General features: G+C 49.7%; 1 protein-coding gene across 2 annotated transcripts in view; it reads right to left on the bottom strand.

The window, feature by feature from the left end:
- Positions 1-19196, bottom strand: part of CRISPLD2 (cysteine rich secretory protein LCCL domain containing 2) — a 90909-nt gene that overhangs the window by 8013 nt on the left and 63700 nt on the right. For both annotated transcript variants that reach the window (XM_055299760.1, XM_063612506.1), the window contains exon 14: positions 12210-12343. In XM_055299760.1, coding sequence (XP_055155735.1) covers positions 12210-12343 — 134 coding nt within the window. The remainder of the gene's footprint in view (positions 1-12209; positions 12344-19196) is intronic.

Genomic DNA, 19196 nt, shown 5'->3' with positions numbered 1-19196 from the left:
TGCTGCATAGTATTCCATTGTAGTAAAGTGTTATATTTAACTGGGTCCCTAATGGTGCATATTTAGTTCTTTCTAATCTTGTGTGTGTGTGTGTGTGTGTGTGTGTGTGTGTGTGTGCAGTGACACCATCATGATCACTGCAGCCTCAACCTCCTGGGCTCCAGTGATACTCTCACCTCAGCCTCCCCAGTAGCTGGGACCACAGGTGCATACCACCATGCCTGGTTAATTTTTGTATTTTTTAGAGATAGGATTTCACCATGTTGCCCAGGCTGGTCTCGAACTCCTGAGCTCAAGCAATCCTTCTGTCTCAGCCTCCCAAAGTGCCTGGATTATAGGCGTGAGCCACGGAGCCCGTGTTTTCTAATTTTTTACCTTTGCAAACAGTGTCATTGTTGTCCATGGGACTTTTTGCCTTTGTGTGAGGGTACCTGAGAGTGAGCTCCTAAAAGTGGAATTGCTGGACCAAAGGACGCGCATTTGTATCTTGACAGCTGCCAACCTGCCCTCCATAAATATAACAACTGCAGACTCCCCGGACAATGACAGCAGGGCTGTGTGATGCCTCGCAGGGCCCTGTGATGTCTTGCTTTTGGTTCTTGACCAATAGAAGGTAGGGAGTGGCATCCAGATACCATTTTCATTTGCATCTTGCTCGTGATGAAGGAGTTTGAGCATAAGATTAACAGCCTAGTTATGATTTATGGGCAGGGTTTCTTTTAGGATCCCCACTCCAAACAAAGAGAGCCCCCAGACTGGAAACTGCCAGACCAGCCAGGAGACCCTTGCCCTCTCAGACTGCTCAGTAAGATCTGCAAGCCTCCGAGAGCAGGCTGCTTGGAATGCCTGGTTGTTTTTCAGCCCTCTCCACGGCAGCTTCATGCTTTTGGCTACCGTGGAATTGAACTTTTGAAACGTGTATCAGATGGGAGCACTTGGAGGGATGGAGCTGCAAAGAAACGCCAAGAGCCAAGACCCAGGCACAACACATGGCCGCAGGTGGCTTCAGACCAAGAGGAGGAGACAGAGTGGCCAGGGGCTGCGGTGACCCTGGTGGCCCTGCTGGTTTCTGGAAAGTTCAGATTCCAGGGCCCTCCTCAGGCCTTGGGGGATGTAAGATTTCCCTGAATTCTCTGTTCAAATGAATATCCTGGGAGAACTAACCAGGGCCACAAGTTAGTGTGGTTATTCTGCATGGGGGGCAAGCCACATTGGGGAAAATTACCAGGGGTCTGTGTCCCTCCTGACTTACTATGGGTCTGCCGATTCTATGGATGGCGCAGTGGGTTCTCATGTTCTCAGGACCCCGAACAACCAAGGGACAAGGGAAACTTTCAGGCTGCTGTCCAGATGTGGACACTGCCAGCCCAAGGGCCCTGGGTATCTTGCCTGGACAACCATGCACCCCATTAAACAATCTGCTCACCATGGAGGTAAGAGCAGGCCCCGACAAGCTAGGCAAGTATTTCCTAACACAGCAAAGAATTTGCTGACACCGCCTAGGATGCCACCATGAAACTGGCAACATCAAATGTTGGTGCCATCCACCGCCACAGGTAAAAATTCCCGCAGGTTTGGGCTGCCAAGAAAAATTCTCCACCTTCAGTGTCCCCAGTTGTTCATGCCTCAAGCAGTTATTAAGCTCCAGGTATGCTGGGGAAGTTGGTAGTTGTACGTGTCTGATGAATAACAAGTGTGGCTTGATAATTATAAAATACCCTTCCCACCCTTCTTTCCCAAATCTTGCCCTGATTCTCTTTTTAGATTAGCTTGTAACTCCCACACATGCCTGAAGGAGTATAAATTGCTGCAGTATTTCTGGGTAATTTTCATAAAAGGTATTGGACTTTTTATCAAGTGTATCAAGCAACTTTCATAAAGAGAACTAAACAACTTTGATAAAGGGTATTAAGGATCCCTCGGACAACCCAAATGTCCAACAACGATAGACTGGATTAAGAAAATGTAGCACATATACACCATGGAATACTATGCAGCCATAAAAAATGATGAGTTCATGTCCTTTGTAGGGACGTGGATGAAACTGGAAAACATCATTCTCAGTAAACTATCGCAAGGACAAAAAACCAAACACCGCATGTTCTCACTCATAGGTGGGAATTGAACAATGAGAACTCGTGGACACAGGAAGGGGAACATCACACTCCGGGGACTGTTGTGGGGTGGGGGGAAGGGGGAGGGACAGCATTAGGAGATATACCTAATGCTAAATGACGAGTTAATGGGTGCAGCAAAACAACATGGCACATGGATACATATGTAACAAACCTGCACATTGTGCACATGTACCCTAAAACCTAAAGTATAATAAAAAAAAAAAAATCCCTCAGGTGGGGCACAGTGGCTCACGCCTGTAGTCTCAGCACTTTGGGAGGCTAAGGTAGGCGATTGCATGAACCCAGGAGTTTGAGACCAGCCTGGGCGACACAGTGAGACCCTATCTCAACAAAAATAAAAAAATTAGCCAGATTTGGTGATGTACGCCTGTGATCCCAGCAACTCGGGAGGCTGAGGTGGGAGGATTGCTTGAGTCCAGGAGTGCAATGGTACAACCACGACTCACTGCAGTTGAGGCTGCAGTGAGCCCAGGAGTACAGCGGTGCAGTCACAGCTCACTGCAGTTGAGGCCTGCAGTTGAGGCTGCAGGGTCTCACTTATGTTGCCCGGGCTGGAGGGCAGTGGTGCGACTGGGTAACGTAAGTGAGAAATAGGAGCCGTCAACCAGCTCTGAAACAATTGCTGAACTCAGCAAAGTCTGTCATTCAACCAGTGTTTACGGAGCGCCTGCTATGTGCCAGGTGCTGGGCAGCATCAGGGATGTGGGGTTAACAAGACCAATGAAGCTCTTGTCTTCAGGAAGTTTACATTCTTGGGGTGGGGAGAGAAGTAGCAAAACATGTGCAAGAAACAGTCTCAGAAGGTGATGAGTCAGGGGAAATGACATAGATCCATCAGGGAGCAGGAGGACAAGTGCAGGCTCAATGGTGGAGAACACTTCCTAGGGAGGGGCCATTTCAGTCTAAACACAGCCCAGGAACGTACGAGAGCCCAGAGGGTACCAGACAGCAGGTACAAAAGCGCGGAGGTGTGCACAATCTTGATGCATCAAGGACCAGAGAGGCCAGTGAGGTGGAAATGTAGGAGAAAGATGAACAGAGAGGGTGGGGAAGCGGGCAGGGGCCGAAGCAGCTGTGGCCTTGAATGGGAGGGGGGCGGATTTGATTCTTAGTACAATGGAAAGCCACTGGTGGGGGAGCCTTACCCAGGAGAGGATTTGCTGACTTTTTTACTTAGTGCAACACTGTGCGTTGCATTAGGACAGCACTTTGGTGGTTACTAAGTGGAAGTTACCTAAATAATAATAAATTAAAAATAAGTTACCTAAGAGGAAGTTACCTAAATAAATCGTCAAGAAAGTGCACAGGCTTGCGCAAAAATGTTCTTTCTAGTGTTGTTTATTACAGTGAAAGAAAAAAGGAAACAATCTGAGTGTCAATCAGTGACGATAAATGGATGATGGTCTATCCATGCTGCGAAATCTGTGCAGCCATTGAAACCACAGTGTAGCTAGATAGGCTAGGGCTTGAAGGGCTAGTCACAATCCGATTAACAAAACAACACTAATAGCATAATCCCTTTTTAAAAAGCGTGTTTAAGCCGGGTGTGGTGGCTCACGACTGTAATCCCAGCACTTTGGGAGGCCAAGGCAGGCGGATCACCTGAGGTCAGGCGTTCGAGACCAGCCTGGCCAACATGGCGAAACCCCGTCTCTACTAAAAATACAAAAACTAGCCGGGCCTGGTGGTGGGTGCCTGTAGTCCCAGCTACTTGGGAGGCTGAGGCATGAGAATCACTTGAACCTGGGGGGCAGAGGTTGCAATGAGCCGAGGTCACGCCACTGAACTCCAGCCTGGACAAAACAGGGAAACTCCGAAACTCCGTCTCAAACAAACAAACAATAAAAAAAGCGTGTTTATATGTAAACATAGAAGAAACCTGGAAGAAAATACACTGGAATGTTTACAGAGGTTGTTTCTGGGTGTGGGAAGTTGAGTGCTATGAAGGTCTTAAAATCATTTTCACTATATTGTAGAGGTTTCTCTAGTCTTCTTTTTCAGAACTGGTCTTGCTCTGTCGCCCAGGCTGGAGTGCAGTGGTGCAATCTCCACTCACTGTACCGTCCTCCACCTCCTGGGTTCAATCAATTCTCCTGCCTCAGCCTCCCGAGTAGCTGGGACTACAAGTGCATGCCACCATGCCTGGCTAATTTTTTTTTTTTGTATTTTTAGTAGAGACGGGATTTCACCCTGTTGGCCAAGCTGGTCTTGAACTCCTGCCCTCATGTGATCCTCCCACCTCAGCCTCCCAATATGCTTGGATTACAGGCATGAGCTACCACGCCCGGCCTAGAAAGACCCTTTAAAGGCCAGAGTAAAGGGGCAGGAACAATCCAGGGACTCTCTAAAGAGCTCCCCAGAAGCACAGGGTTCCCTCCTGGAAGCCAGCCAGGGACAGGCACGTGGGGCTGCAACCCCCTCAGTTGCCTTGAAAGTGACGTGGGGAGGAAGAGCTTGCCTTTTGGCATCACCCGACAGGCAGACAGGATTAAGGAGGGTGGACGGCCGGTTCTGGTTCCAGAGGCGGACAGGGAAGCTGCCCCGTGGAGTCCCGAACCCAGCATTAAAGGACGGCAGAAGAGGAACCCCTGAATGCTTAGTCTTCTGGCTTTTAAAAAGTGTAATTTCTTTTTAATTATTAAGAAATACCATTTATATGTACATAACTGTCTCTATATGTATGAGTATACATACATGACTGTGGACACAGATGCTCCCCGGCTTACGGTGGGTTGTGTCCTGATAAACCCATTGGAAGTCAGAAGTCCACATCGGAAATGCAGTGAATACACCTCGCCTCTGTCACAGCTCAGCCTCGCCTACCTTCCGTGCGCTCAGAACACTGACCTTAGCCCACAGTTGGGCAAAATCACCTAACAAAGCCCTATTTTACAAGGAAGTTAGCATAAAGAATTTTCAATCAAAATGCAAAATTCGAAGTGTGGTTTTTGCTGAATACATATGACTCTCACACCATTATAAAGTTGAGAAGTCATAAGTTGAACGATCTTAAGTGTCTAGGACTGTCTGTATATGTGTATGTGTCTGTGTATGTCATCTGTGTGTGTGTGTCTCTCTCCATATATAATTTTTTTTTAAAGGATTCTAATCCTAGCTGGGCACAGTGGCTCACACCTGTAATCCCAGCACTTTGGGAGGTTGAGGTGGGCGGATCACTTGAGGTCAGGAATTCAAGACCACCCTGGCCAACATGATGAAATCCCATCTCTACTAAACATATATATAAAAAAAAAATTAGGCAGGTGTGGTGGCGGGTGCCTGTAATCCCAGCTACCTGGGAGGCTGAGGCAGGAGAATCACTTGAACCCAGGAGGCAGAGGTTGCAGTGAGGTGAGATCGCGCCACTGCATCCCAGCCTGGGCGATAGAGGGAGACTCCATCTCAAAAAAAAAAAAAAAAAGGATTCCAATCCTGTTCTCCCAGAGTCTCACCCCTCTATCGATCCCTCAGGAAAATTCAAAAGTTGGACAGATACAGGTTTAGCTCTCTTCTTTAGGACCTTGGGCTGGTTAACCCTTTTCTCTGAGCCTCAGTTTCTACATCTGTAAACTGGGCTCCTCAAAGTGCCCACTCCTTAGGGACACTGTAAAAACTCCATGAGCCTCTCCCGGGAGGTACATGGGCCAGAGGCGAGCATCCAGCAGGTTCTCAGTAGCCGGAAGATACAAATGCCATCGCCCCTGCCAGGTTTAAACCTCACCCTCCCTTCAAAGTGGGAATGTGGGCAACGCAGGCCGGGTATGCACACGTGGTGAGTGAACTATCTCACAAAGCCCACACCCTAGGGAACTGTCAAACCTCTTCATCTTATTTGATGAAATATATCATTATTCTTAGGGGGAAAAAGTTTCAGACTAGCACGTATAATACAATCTCCATTTTGATTTGTATGTGTGTTTTATGTGCAAAGAGGAAAAACAGGTCAAGAAAAGTTATAAATCAACAGTTAACTGAGGTTAACAGGCCATCTGTTGGGACTCTTACTTTTTGCTCTCTGGATGTATTATTTAAATAATAAGTACATGTTTCTTCTATTGTAAAGATAGGAACAAGTTTATCCTGGCCTTCAAGGTTCTCCCTGGCCCCTTCTTGGGAAGGGTCTGTACCCCAAGTTCAGTGGCCTGTCCAGGCTGAGGAAGTCAGGAGTGCTGCTTAAAAGCATGGATTCTGGTACACGCAGCCTGGGTTTGAGTCCCAGCTCTGCCCCTGGTAGGCTGGGTGACCTTGGGCAAGTCGCTTAACCTCTCTGTGCTTCCCTTTCTTTACTGATAAAATAGGGGTAATGACAGTTCCTACCTTGCAGGGCTGTTGGGGAATTAGATGTGCTAATGTGTGCAGAGCCAGTGAAAGTTTGGGATACGGGTGGAGGAGGGGAACCTGCCTGTCTGCTATCAGCACCTCCTCTGCAGAGCAGAGAGAACCTCATGTCCCACCCTTGGTACAGACTGGCTTGGGGGACAGTGCAGGGCTCCTTAGATCTGGAAATGATAGCTCAGAAGTTTCTGTTGCTCAGGATTTCTAGACACATAGCGAGATCTTCAGTCACCTGACCCTTGAGGTTCTCCGCGCTGAGTTGTCTAATACAGTAGCCACCAGCCATGGGTGCTCACTGAGACCCAAAACGGGCTCATCTGAATGGAGATATGCGTAAGTGTGAAACTCACACCAGATCTCCAAGATCTTATACCTAAAGAAGAATGTAAATTTCTTCTTTCTAATAATAATTTTCTATTGATTACATATTGAAATAATATGGATATATTGGGATAAGTAAAATGTATCCTAAAATTTCCCTTCTGTTACTTCTTCCTTTGGCTTCTAGAAACTTTAGAATCCCACGTATGCTCACATCACATCTCTGCTGCACTTGCCGCAGCAGACCACACTCCTCTGAAGACAGAGATTTTTCTTTCTTCTGTTCCCTGCTGTGTCTCCAGCCCCTAGTGCAGGGGCTGCCTATAAGTGTTAGGTGAATGAATTTGCAATTCAGATGGATATCCACCCATACATACCTTTGTATGAAGGTGACATTTTAAAAAACCAAGTGACCAAGAATGCTCATTGTCATTGTTGATATATTTTCCAATCTCTTGCAAAATCTGTGTTAAAAAATGGTTCTGATCTAAGAAAAAATTCTGAACTGACATTCATCCAGATGTCTGGCATTTCCCCAAGAATATTCAGACACCTACGTCCCAGTATCGAAAGCTCTTCCTGACATCTTTTCTTTCCTTTGCTACCCTGGCAGGCGGGGAGAGAGAGCAGGTGCTAGTCTCTTACATTGCCTCATTTCTGCATGGCTGCCTTTCAAAACGACCAGGAAGTCCTCTTGTAGAGGAGGATCATTGCTAAATCAAAACCGCTGTGAAGCAGAACTGACTTTTGGCCCCGTGTGCTGAGAATCCTGTTTATGGGTTTTGGTGGTTTGTGTGATTGAAGGATTCCCTACATTTAAAGTACAGTTTGCTGTGAACTGGTCACAGTATATACAACATCTACGTCTCCCTTGGGACTGCCTGTGACCACCCCCCCCCGCCCCCAGGGCCCAGCAGCCATCAGGGACAGAGCCATTCTCTGGCTCTAGGCTGGGTTTCCACAGCCCCTATTGGGAACAGGCTCCTGGCAAATTTCCCAGCCCCGTGCTTTGTGCAGAGATGGTGACTGAGGTTCCATCTAAATAAGGAAAGGTCAGGGCATAGCCACGCCCAGATGTCTCTGCAGGGTTCTCCTGGGAGCCATGTCACCAGGGAGCCCCCTCTGGACAGTAAGACCAGCCCTCTCGATGCCTCCCTGGACCGTCCCTCCACAACAGTGACCTCCTGGGCCCTGTCACTGGCATCGTCATTTCTGCACTGTGTCCTCTCACTAGATGGCAAATCCCATGATGGCAGAGGTCTGCTGTTGTGCTCCCTGTGGGATCCTGGGTGCCAGGGACATCGTCAGTGCTCCCTAAGTGTATGATGCCTGCCTGGAGTGAGCGTTGGAAGGATGGAAGCAAGGATGAAAGAATGAATTCCTGGAACATCCCTGACCCCACATCCCGAGAGATAAGTCTTGTGGGCCATTTCTTAGGATCAAGCCACCTGACCCTATGAGAAAAGCACCATGGCATCTTGAGTTTGTGGCAACAGGTGCCCCTGGGTTTTATGTCATGCTTACTGTGAGCCACTAGCCGAGGGCTTCGCACACACTCTCTCACATAATTCTCATGGTGACCCATTACATAGAGGAGCCGCCAAGGCTTGGGGAGACTGCTTGCCTGAGGTGACCCCACTGGGCAGTGGGTGAGCGGCGTCCTCAGTGCGGTGGGTGCCACCTACTGTCCCGGCCACCAGCCTGTAGGGGGCTCCAGTGCTCACTCCTCTTCTGAGATATGAGTTCTGTGGACTCTATCACCTGTGCCCTGGGTCCCAGCACAGGTGCGCAATGAATACTCAGTAAATGAGTTACTCCTTTTTTTTTTTTTTTTTTTTGAGATGGAGTCTCGATCTGTCGCCCAGGCTGGAGTACAGTGGCGCAATCTTGGCTCACTGCAACCTTTGCCTCCTGGTTTCAAGCGACTCTCCTGCCTCAGCCACCTGAGTAGCTGGGATTACAGGTGTGCACCACCATGCCTGGCTAATTTTTGTATTTTTAGTAGAGACAGGGTTTCACCATGTTGGTCACGCTGGTCTCGAATGGCTGACCTCAGGTGATCTGCCCATCTCAGCCTCCCAAAGTGCTGGGATTACAGGTGTGAGCCACCACGCCTGGATGAATGACTCCTAGTAGCAAAATAATATCAGAATCCTGGGTATAAAATCTTGAAGATGCGGTGTGTGTTTCATACTTATGCACATCTCCAAATGGGCTCAGGATAAGCCCGTTTTAGGTCTCAGTGAGCACCCACTGCTGATGGCTACTGTATTGGACAACTCAGCGCTGAGAATCTCAAGGGTTGGGTGACTGAAAATCCCGACATGTGTCCAGAAACCCTAAGAAACAGAAACTATTGAGCTGTTATTTCCATATCTAACAGGATCTGCACTCTCCCCCAACCCAGGCTGGAGCAACGGTGGGACGTGAGTGCTGACTGACTCATGTCAGGTTTGCCAGGTTCGCGTGACTCTTAGAACAGCGGCTGTCACACTCAAGCGTGCAGCATGATGCTCCTGAGGACCTGCTCAGACGCAGGCTGCTGGGCCCCTTGCAGAGATTCCGATTCAGCTGGGCTGGGTGGGGCCAGAAAATGTGCTTTTCCTGGGTTGATTTGGACACTGTCGGCCTGGGGACCCACCTAGAGACCTCCTGCCCTGCCACCACCCCAGGGGGCAGGTAATATTATTCCTCCCTTTATAGGCAAGGAAACTGAGGCACAGAAAAGCTGAACCCAAGCATTATCACAGATGCCAGTCCACAGGACGAAGGAGCAGAGAGTCCGAGAAGGAAGAAAAGCAAAGTCTTAACTTTGGAAATGCTGCAGAAAATCACTAAAATCTTTCTAGAGTGCAGAAGGCACCAGTGACATGAGTGCTTGGGAGGGATGCCTGGAAGACACCTACAAAGACAGCAACAGTGGCGATTTGTGTGGGTGTCGCAGGAGGAGAGAAAGACTGATAGCCCCCCACACCCTGGGTGATAGCGGGGCAGGTGGGGAAGCTGCTTCAGGGGCCTTCTCTCGGTCCCTGCCCTCCCCAGGTGCCTACCAATGGGGCCCCACAACGAGGCCCCTGTCCCCAGCCCACAAGGCACTGCTGTGATGTTGTCATGAATCAGCCCGACAGGGAACAAATCCCAGCTGACTGCGCTGTTCAGGAAGACTGTTTTCTCTTAAAGAGGGTACAAAGAGCTCAATAAATTGATGCCCTGGGATTTCTTTCCAGCCCGGCCAGGAAATTCCTCCTCATCAGCTGCTTCATTTCCCTCCCATTAAATCAGTGGAATTTCCCTTCATTAAGCTTTTCCCAAACAAAGGCCGCACGTGCTGAAGGAGAAAACGTGGAAGCTGTCTACTCCGGCTCTTCAGGGCTGCTGATGGCAGAGTCACCGGGGAGGGGTCCCGGGAAGAATGGGCACGATCTGGGTACAAGTGATGCTGTGGCATCTTCACAGACAGGGCAAGCCCGCTGCACAAAGTGCCCAGGAGGCTGGCGGTGGAAGCAGGGGCTGTGTCCCAGGAGGCAGGAAGCCTTGAGCATCCAGGGGCCCAGGGCACATTACAGCCTTGATTTTATTCCTTCTCTAAAGAGCATCCCTCAAATATGAAATCTTCAACACTGCCCTGTTATGAGCTTGCTTGTGGTCCCTCAAAATCCGTATGTTAATGTCCTAACCCTCAAGTGTACCTCAGAATGTGACTGTATTTGGAGATCTTTAAAGAGATAATCACGGCAGCCGAGTGCAGTGGCTCACACCTGTGATCCCAGCACTTTGGGAAGCCAAGCCAGGTGGATCACCTGAGGTCAGGAGTTTGAGACCAGCCTGGCCAACATGGCGAAACCCCATCTCTACTAAAAATACAAAAATTAGCCGGGCGTGGTGGCGCATGCCTATAATCCCAGCCACTCGTGAGGCTGAGTGCCCTTTCTGAAGGACACTCAGGAAAGGCCCTACTTAGGAATTTCACTTCTAGGGACTTTTTTGGTCTTTTTTTTCTTTTTTTTTGAGATAGAGTTTTGCTCTTGTTGCCCAGGCTGGAGTGCAGTGGCACAATCCTGGCTCACTACAGCCTCTGCCTCCTGGGTTCAAGCAATTCTCCTGCCTCACCTGACCTCAGGTGATCCACCCACCTCTGCCTCCCACAGTGCTGGGATTACAGGCTTGAGTCACCACACCTGGCCCACTTCTAGGAATTTAAGGAAACAGCCACGGTGTGTGGAAACATTTCCGGAGAAGGCTACTCACTAGGGGAGGCTACGCCCCCCGTGATGGAAAGGACTTACACCAGCTACGAACAGAAGCACACGAGAGTCATTCACAGTCACTACCAATGACTTATGGTCGTAGATTTCCATAAAGGTATGGTCTCAAGTGGAAATACGGAGTAATCAACATAACCCTCATTTGCAGAGTGCTTCTTAATGCCACTTTTTTTTTTTTCTGAGACGGAGTCTCGCTCTGTCGCCCAGGCTGGAGTGCAGTGGCGCTATCTCAGCTCACTGCAAGCTCCGCCTCCCGGGTTCACGCCATTCTCCTGCCTCAGCCTCCCGAGTAGCTGGGATTACAAGCACGCGCCACCACACCCAGCTAATTTTTTGTATTTTTAGTGGAGACGGGGTTTCACCGTGTTAGCCAGGATGGTCTCGATCTCCTGACCTCGTGATCCGCCTGCCTCGGCCTCCCAAAGGGTTGGGATTACAGGGGTGAGCCACCGCACCCGGCCACTGCCACTTCTTATTGGCACTAGGTAGGCACCATTTCCATTCACCTCCCAACAGCCGTGTGGGGCAGGGTGTATTACTATCCCTATTTCACAGATGAGAAAACTGAGGCTGAAGGAAATCAGGTCGCTTGCACGGGGCCACAAAGCTGGTAAGAAACAGGGCCCAGGTCTGTTGGACTCCAGGCTCCCTCATCTTATTTAACTCTATGTAACTATATTACGATGTAGCTTTATATGACTAGTATGTAACTATCATTTGATCCCATTTTTTTGTGGGAAAAAAATGCACACACACACACACAAAGAAAAACGACCGGAAGGACGCACGCCAAGAAATCTAACAGTAAATTCTCCCAGCTGATGAGTTATGGATGATTGTTTATCTTCGGGCTTATCTGATGTTCCTACAGATTCTAAATTTTCTACAAAAACGTTCATCGGTAATAGGAAAAAAGTTGTTTTTTTTTCTTAATCCCAAATGTGATAGTAGGGAAAAGCATTCCTTAGTTTGAAAAACAAAAGGAAGAGAAAAGCAAAGAAGGCTCTTACCTGGGAGTCCGGGTAAGAATTCGTGCAAGTCTACCCGAGTTTTATTTTAAAGGGTAATGACTCTGGGCCTCTTCCCAGGCCCCCTGAGGGACCGTTAGCAGCCAGGCTTGGGTGTCAAGGGTTGGAGAACACCACCCTACCTTTCAGACTGAACTCCGTTCCTGAGCGAGCCCACGTAGGTCTTCTTTTTATCCACGGGCATCACGTCCACATCACCCCCACTCTCGTCGCTGATGACTCCCGCGTGCACAGCTGTCTTGCAGATGCTTGAGGTCTGGAAGCACAGAAGGGCTGTGATCAGTGATGGGGATTCCAGCTCATGGGTCAAGCCAGCTGGGGCTCAACCATTCACTGCCGGGTGACCTGGCTGGTGGGGTGTCGACCACATTAACCCCTAGGAAATAATCATCACTACCTTGATTCCTCAGGAGTCTCTCCAGAGAGACTGCACATCATGCATTCATTCATTTGTTCAACAAGTGTTTTCTAAGCACCTATTATATGCTAGGCACGGAATTAGGAACTGGGGGAATTCAGCAGGCAACAAGATAAAGACCTTGCCTTCATGGAGTCGAGTGGGCAAATAAATATACAAATGAGGTAGCATTTGAGGTTTTGTTTTGAAGAAAACAAAACCAGCTCACAAGGTTAAACGCCTGGGTGGTGGGGGCTACTTGAGAGTTGTGTCATCAGGGGGAACTGCTCAGGGAAGACCAAACGACATGAAGGAAACAGTCACAGCCGTGGGAATGTCTCTGCACAGAAAATCCCAGGCAGAGGGAAAGGCTGGTGCAAGTGCCCTGGGGTGGATGTGAACTCATCATGTCTAAGAAATAGACAGACAGCCAGGGTGGCTGGAATATAGTGAGTCAAGCAGAACGTGGCAGGAGGTGTGGGCCATTCATGCTATGTAGACTGGACACGGGGTGCGGTCTGGACTATTCTAGGTACCGAGGGAGCAGCTGGATACCTCACAGAGGCAGGATGTGCTGTTTTCTGACATCATCGAGGAGTTCAATTTCTGGGTGATAAAACCTTCCAGGCTCAAGGGATCCTCCCGCCTCAGCCTCCCAAGTAGCTGGGACTACAGTTGTGTACCACAACACCTGGCTAATTTTTAGAAATTATTTATAGGGACAAGGTCTCGCTGTGTTGCTCAGGCTGGTCCTGAACTCCTGGGCTCAAGCAATCCTCCCGCCTTGGCCTCTCACAGTGCTGGGATGACAGGCATGAGCCACCGCACCCGGCCCAATGGTTGGTTTTGAAGATGGAGGAAGAGGCCATGAGCCAAGGGATGCAGGCGGCCTCTAGAGGCCAGAAAAGGCAAGAAAACGGATCTCCTCTGAAGGCTCTAGAAAGAACCAGCCCTGCTGCCACCTTGATTTTAGCCCGGTGACACCCACATTGGACTTCTGGCCTCCAGAACTGTAAAGATAATAAACCTGGGTTTCTTTAAGCCACCACGTCTGTGGTGATTTATTCTAACAGTAATAGGAACCTAACAGCTTCTAACCACTGTCCACAAAAATGTCCCCCACCGTGGGTGGATCTAGTAATCTGATTTATTAAGTCCCTTAAGTCTGATGATTTCAATTTATCTATCTATCTATCTATCTATCTATCTATCTATCTATCTATCTCTCTCTCTCTCTCTCTCTCTCTCTATCTATTTTTTGAGACAGAGTTTCGCTCTTATCACCCAGGCTGGAGTGCAATGGCGTAATCTCGGCTTACCACAACCTCTGCCTCCTGGGTTCAAGTGATTCTTCTGCCTCAGCCTCTTGAGTACCTGGGATGACAGGCACGCACCACCACGCCTGGCTAATTTTGTATTTTTATTAGAGACGGGGTTTCTCCATATTGGCCAGGCTGGTCTCGAACTCCTGACCTCAGATGATCCACCCACCTCAGCCTCCCAAAGTGCTGGGACTACAGGCGTGAGCCACCGCGCCTGGCCTGACTACAAATTTATAGGAAATAGAATCCCCAGGAGAATGACACCATAGATGTCTGGACAACAGGCTCACCCAGGCTCATGGACTCGCCTCATCAGTCCCCCGCAGCAACTTGCTAATTTAAGGAAAGATGAAAAGCCGGACCCATTGTCTACAGAACAGGAAGACGGACCCTGGTCTTGCCACCATCAGCAGGTCTGAGCTTGAAAGCTTAACATCCAGCAATGGGTCACTCAGCAGGAGGGCGGGGCTGGGCTCTGTCACCTCTGAAACCCTTCCCTCAGCACAATACCCGAGCCCCAGGGGTCATCAGGGAGAAGATGAAGTCCCAGCCACTGGTTCACCAAGCTGGCGCCTCCTTCAAGAAGAGAGCAAGACATGGTGGAGAAGATGAAGCTGGGATGATTTCATTTACAGGAGGCATCCAAAGAAGCCAAATTCATGGAGACAGAAAGTACAGGGGCTGGTGGAAGCAAAGCAGGAAGTTGCAGTTCACTGGGTGCAGGGTTTCAGATTTGCAAGACAGAAGAGTTCTGGAGATCTAACCCATTACAACATGAATATGCTTAATGCTACTAAGTTGTGCATTTAAAAATGGTTAAGACGGTAAGTTTTATGTTATGTATTTTTTTCTGGGGGGGGACAGGGTCTCACTTTGTCACCCAGGCTGAAGTGCAGTGATACCATCTAGGCCCACCAGAGCTTTGACCTACCAGGCTCAAGCGATCCTCCCACCTCAGCTTCTCAAGTAGCTGGGATTGCAGGCACGCGCCACCACTGAAAATCCACTGAAAATCAGTCAGGAAAAATCCCCTGACTGATTTTTCCATTTTCTTTAGAGATGGGGTTTCACCATGTTGCTCAGGCTGGTCTCAAACTCCTGGCCTCAAACAATCCTCCCACCTTGGCCTCCCAAAATGCCGGGATTACAGGTGTGAGCCATTGCCCGGCTTATGTTGTATTTTTTTTTTAACTACAACAGAGAGGGGAGTGGGGAGCTATACCCAAGCTGGGGGAGCCTTCGCAGAAGTAATCAGTGCCCCTTCGAGAGAGGCCAGCCCACCACCATCCCTGGCACAGTCTCATAGCTCCTTTGTCCCCTGTCCTTACCACTGTCCTCGGCCCATCCGGGGGCCCCGGAAGCATTGCTAAGGCCAAAGAGAGCCTGTGTCTCAGGATCCACTGTAAAAAGACAGTTTGTCTGGAAAATGCACCCTGAGCTGCCCTTTGAATGGGACAAACAATACAATCTAGCAGGTTCCAGGCATTAGGGAATGAACAGAGGTGGGCTCTTTGAAAATACCAATTTGGCCCCGCGCGGTGGCTCACACCTGTAATCCCAGGACTTTGGGAGGCCGAGGTGGGCACATCACCTGCGGACAGGAGTTCGAGACCAGCCTGACCAACATGGTGAAACCCCGTCTCTACTAAAAATACAAAATTAGCCAGGCATGGATCAAGAAGAGCCTGGGCAACATAGCGAGATCTGGTCTCCAGAATAAATTTTAAAAATGAGTCAGGTGTTGTGGCACGTGCCTGTAGTTCCAGCTACACGGGTGGCTCAGGTGGGAGGATCGCTTGAGCCCAGGAGGTTGAGGCTACAGTGGGCTGTGATGGTACCACTGCACGCCAGCCTGTGTGACAGAGCTCGAGACCCCATCTCAAAAAAAAAAAAAGAAAAAAAGAGTGGATCCAACATTCCCACATTAACAGTCATAGGCCTATTCAGAAAAATAAAAAACAAAAGAGAAAAGTGGAGCCAACACACACGTTCATATAAATGACCTGAAAAGTGGATTTCCTGCTTTCCAGGATTCGTTTACCAAGTAACTGAAGGCCACTTTCTAAAAACCCTGTGCTAACATGTCTTCATCTTCTTCAATAAATAAACTAAATGGATGAGGGCGGGGTTCCTTAGCCCAAAGCCGGGTCCCGGGTATCTGGGAGGCCCTGGAGTTGCAGGCAGAAGGCCATGAACCTGCAGGGGGTGATGTTAGCACAGGGCACAGGAAACCCCTCAGCCCTCGGCAAACCGGGGTGGCCGGCCTCCCTGTCTGAACCAGGACGCATTATCTCCCTTTGGAGGAAAGATCCACAACTTCTTAATTCTCAAAGAGCTTTGTGCCCCGCTAAAGACTAGGAGCAATAACTTTGTTTCTCAAAGAGAAGCGAGGAGACTTTAAGATGAAGCGACCGTTTCAGAATTCCTCTAAAATCGCCGTGCGCAGGGGCGAGTTTGGTAGGCGAACACAATTAAGCTCATTGTTCTTTCCGGCAGGCGGAAGCCTTGGTGCTTGGATAAGTTCTCACACTTGTGCGTGTTTCAGAATCCACCCCCGCCCCTACCCGAGGGCTGGAGCAGATTTTTAGGTCCCGCTGTCAGCATTCAGGATCAATGGTTGATTGGAGCCAGAGAATCTGCATTTCCAACAACAAGACGAAATAAGACCTCCAGGTTTTCTGTCTTTCTGAGCATTGCTCACACTGCCAACTGCTGCAGTATCAGGAGCAAGGCCCGGGTTGTTTCGCAAAGGAATGCCAGGAGGGACCCATCCCTTTGGTGTCACAAACTCAACCTCTAAAAGCCCTGGCGGGGGAGGAGCACCCTCCTGGTTGACAGCTGCCAAGAGGTTCTGGTTGACAGCCCAGAGGCCCGTGCGTTGCCTCAGTCCCTGGAGGATTTCTGGACACAAAAGTGACACAAAAGTTTTCTGTGATAACATCAAGCTGCAGGGCATCAGTATGAAAAGCTCACACCCAGGGCCGGATCTTTCTCCACAGGCCCGTACTGCCCCGTTATCAATATGCACATCTCCCACGCAAACACCTTTCCTTCTTTCTTCCTTCCTTCCTCCCACACCTCTCCTCTCACCAGGCTTCAGTAAAAGGGACACGGCATCCAATTCCTTTTCTCAGGGCCTACTGCAACAGGAATACCTGAGTATTTATTAACAGTTGATATCCATGAGGCTGGTAACCAACCCTGGATCCAACCCTTGCTGGCTGTGTGACCTGGGATGACCTTTGTGAACCCCAGAGCCCCCCTTTCTCCATATAAAGCGGGGATGGTCACAGGTCACATCTTTACACATCTTTGTTCTAAGCATTTCACATGCATTGAGATAGTGATCCCAATAACTCTGCCGGGGAGGCGTCATCATTATCAATCCCTTTGAACACACGGGCAGACTGAGGGGCAGGGGGGCTCACACCTTGCCCCAAAACATTCAGTCGATAAAGATCAGAGGCGGGACTGCCACGCGGAGCCAGCAATGGGTCCACTGCCCTACCTAGGGTGATGACAGTGAGGAAGAAGAGGACTACTGTGAAGATTAAAGAAGGGCTGCGCGTCGTGGCGCACGCCTGTAATCCCAGCACTTTGGGAGGCAGAGACAGGCAGATCACTTGACGTCAGGAGTTTGAGACCAACCTGGCCAACATGGAGAAACCCTGTCTCTACTAAAAATACAAAGATTAGCTGGGTGTGGTGGTGGGCACCTGTAATCCCAGCTACTCGGGAGGCTGGGGCAGGAGAATTGCTTGAATCCAGGAGGCAGAGGTTGCAGTGAGCCCAGGTCATGCCACTGCACTTCAGCCTGGGTGACAGAGTGCGACTCTATCTCAAAAAAAAAAAAAAAGAAGATTAAATAAGACCCCAGGCTTAACGCAGGATGGCACACAGCACATGCTCAGTAGGTGTCAGTCAAGACAAATGCCACCGCCATGATTGTCATAGTCACCACCACAATAGAAAATTCCCAAGGGATTGTCATCACTAGCCCAGTGGTCCTCAACATGCAGTTCCAGACCAGCAGGGTCACCTGGGAACTTGTTGGAATGCAGATTCTCCGGCTCCACCCAGTCCCACTGATCTTGAACACTGAGGGTGAGGCCTGGAAATCTGCTGCAGCCCTTAGGCAGGCGCGGGGGTGGATTCTGATACGTGCACAAGTGTGAGAATGTATCCAAGCACCAAGCGGGATGGGGAGGACAGAAGACTGAGGTTCAGAGGAGGGGAAAGGTTGCCTGGCTTCCCACAACTGGCAAATGTCACCGCCGTGGCTCAGCTGCCTGGGCCACACCCTGATACTTCTGTCTGCAGCTCACCACACAGCGAGGGGTCTGCCAGGAAATGCAGTCCTGGTGAACAGGCAGGAGCCGCAGGCAGGAACAGGCCCTTTGAAGGTCTGGAGGCAACTCTTCTAAAATCAATCTCTTAGCTAAACAGACATTTTCCAAAAGCCATCATCATTTCCCAGAATACAGTGACCTAGAAACTGAGGCCAGAAAAGAACCTCTCACACGGAGGTGGCTTTCTTCCTTCCCTCCTTTCCTCCTTCCCTCTTCCCTCCTTCACTCCTTCCCTCTTCCCTCCTTTCCTCCTTCCCTCTTCCCTCCTTCACTCCTTCCCTCTTCCCTCCTTTCCTCCTTCCCTCTTCCCTCCTTCACTCCTTCCCTCTTCCCTCCTTTCCTCCTTCCCTCTTCCCTCCTTTCCTCCTTCCCTCTTCCCTCCATTCCTCCTTCCCTCTTCCCTGCTTCACTCCTTCCCTCTTCCCTCCTTCCCTCTTCCCTCCTTCCCTCCTTCCCTCTTCCCTCCTTCACTCCTTCCCTCTTCCCTCCTTCACTCCTTCCCTCTTCCCTCCTTCCCTCTTCCCTCCTTCCCTCTTCCCTCCTTCACTCCTTCCCTCTTCCCTCCTTCCCTCCTTCCCTCTTCCCTCCTTCCCTCTTCCCTCCTTCCCTCCTTCCCTCTTCCCTCCTTCCCTCTTCCCTCCTTCACTCCTTCCCTCTTCCCTCCTTCACTCCTTCCCTCTTCCCTCCTTCCCTCCTTCCCTCTTCCCTCCTTCCCTCTTCCCTCCTTCACTCCTTCCCTCTTCACTCCTTCCCTCTTCCCTGCTTCACTCCTTCCCTCTTCCCTCCTTCCCTCTTCCCTCCTTCACTCCTTCCCTCTTCCCTCCTTCCCTCCTTCCCTCTTCCCTCCTTCCCTCCTTCCCTCTTCCCTCCTTCCCTCTTCCCTCCTTCATTCTTTCTTTCTTTTTTTTTGAAGAGCTATTTAAGTACTGACTACTGCAGTATCTTCATTTATTTATTCCTCCAACAAACAATGATTGTGTGTGTCAAGCCCTGTCATGAGCACAGTGGTCCCAAAAGCTCAAAATCCTAGTGAAACTTGTT

Source organism: Symphalangus syndactylus, chromosome 11 (assembly GCF_028878055.3).
Source record: "Symphalangus syndactylus isolate Jambi chromosome 11, NHGRI_mSymSyn1-v2.1_pri, whole genome shotgun sequence".
NCBI classification, from domain to species: Eukaryota; Metazoa; Chordata; class Mammalia; order Primates; family Hylobatidae; genus Symphalangus; species Symphalangus syndactylus.
This window is presented reverse-complemented; position numbering and strand designations above follow the sequence as displayed.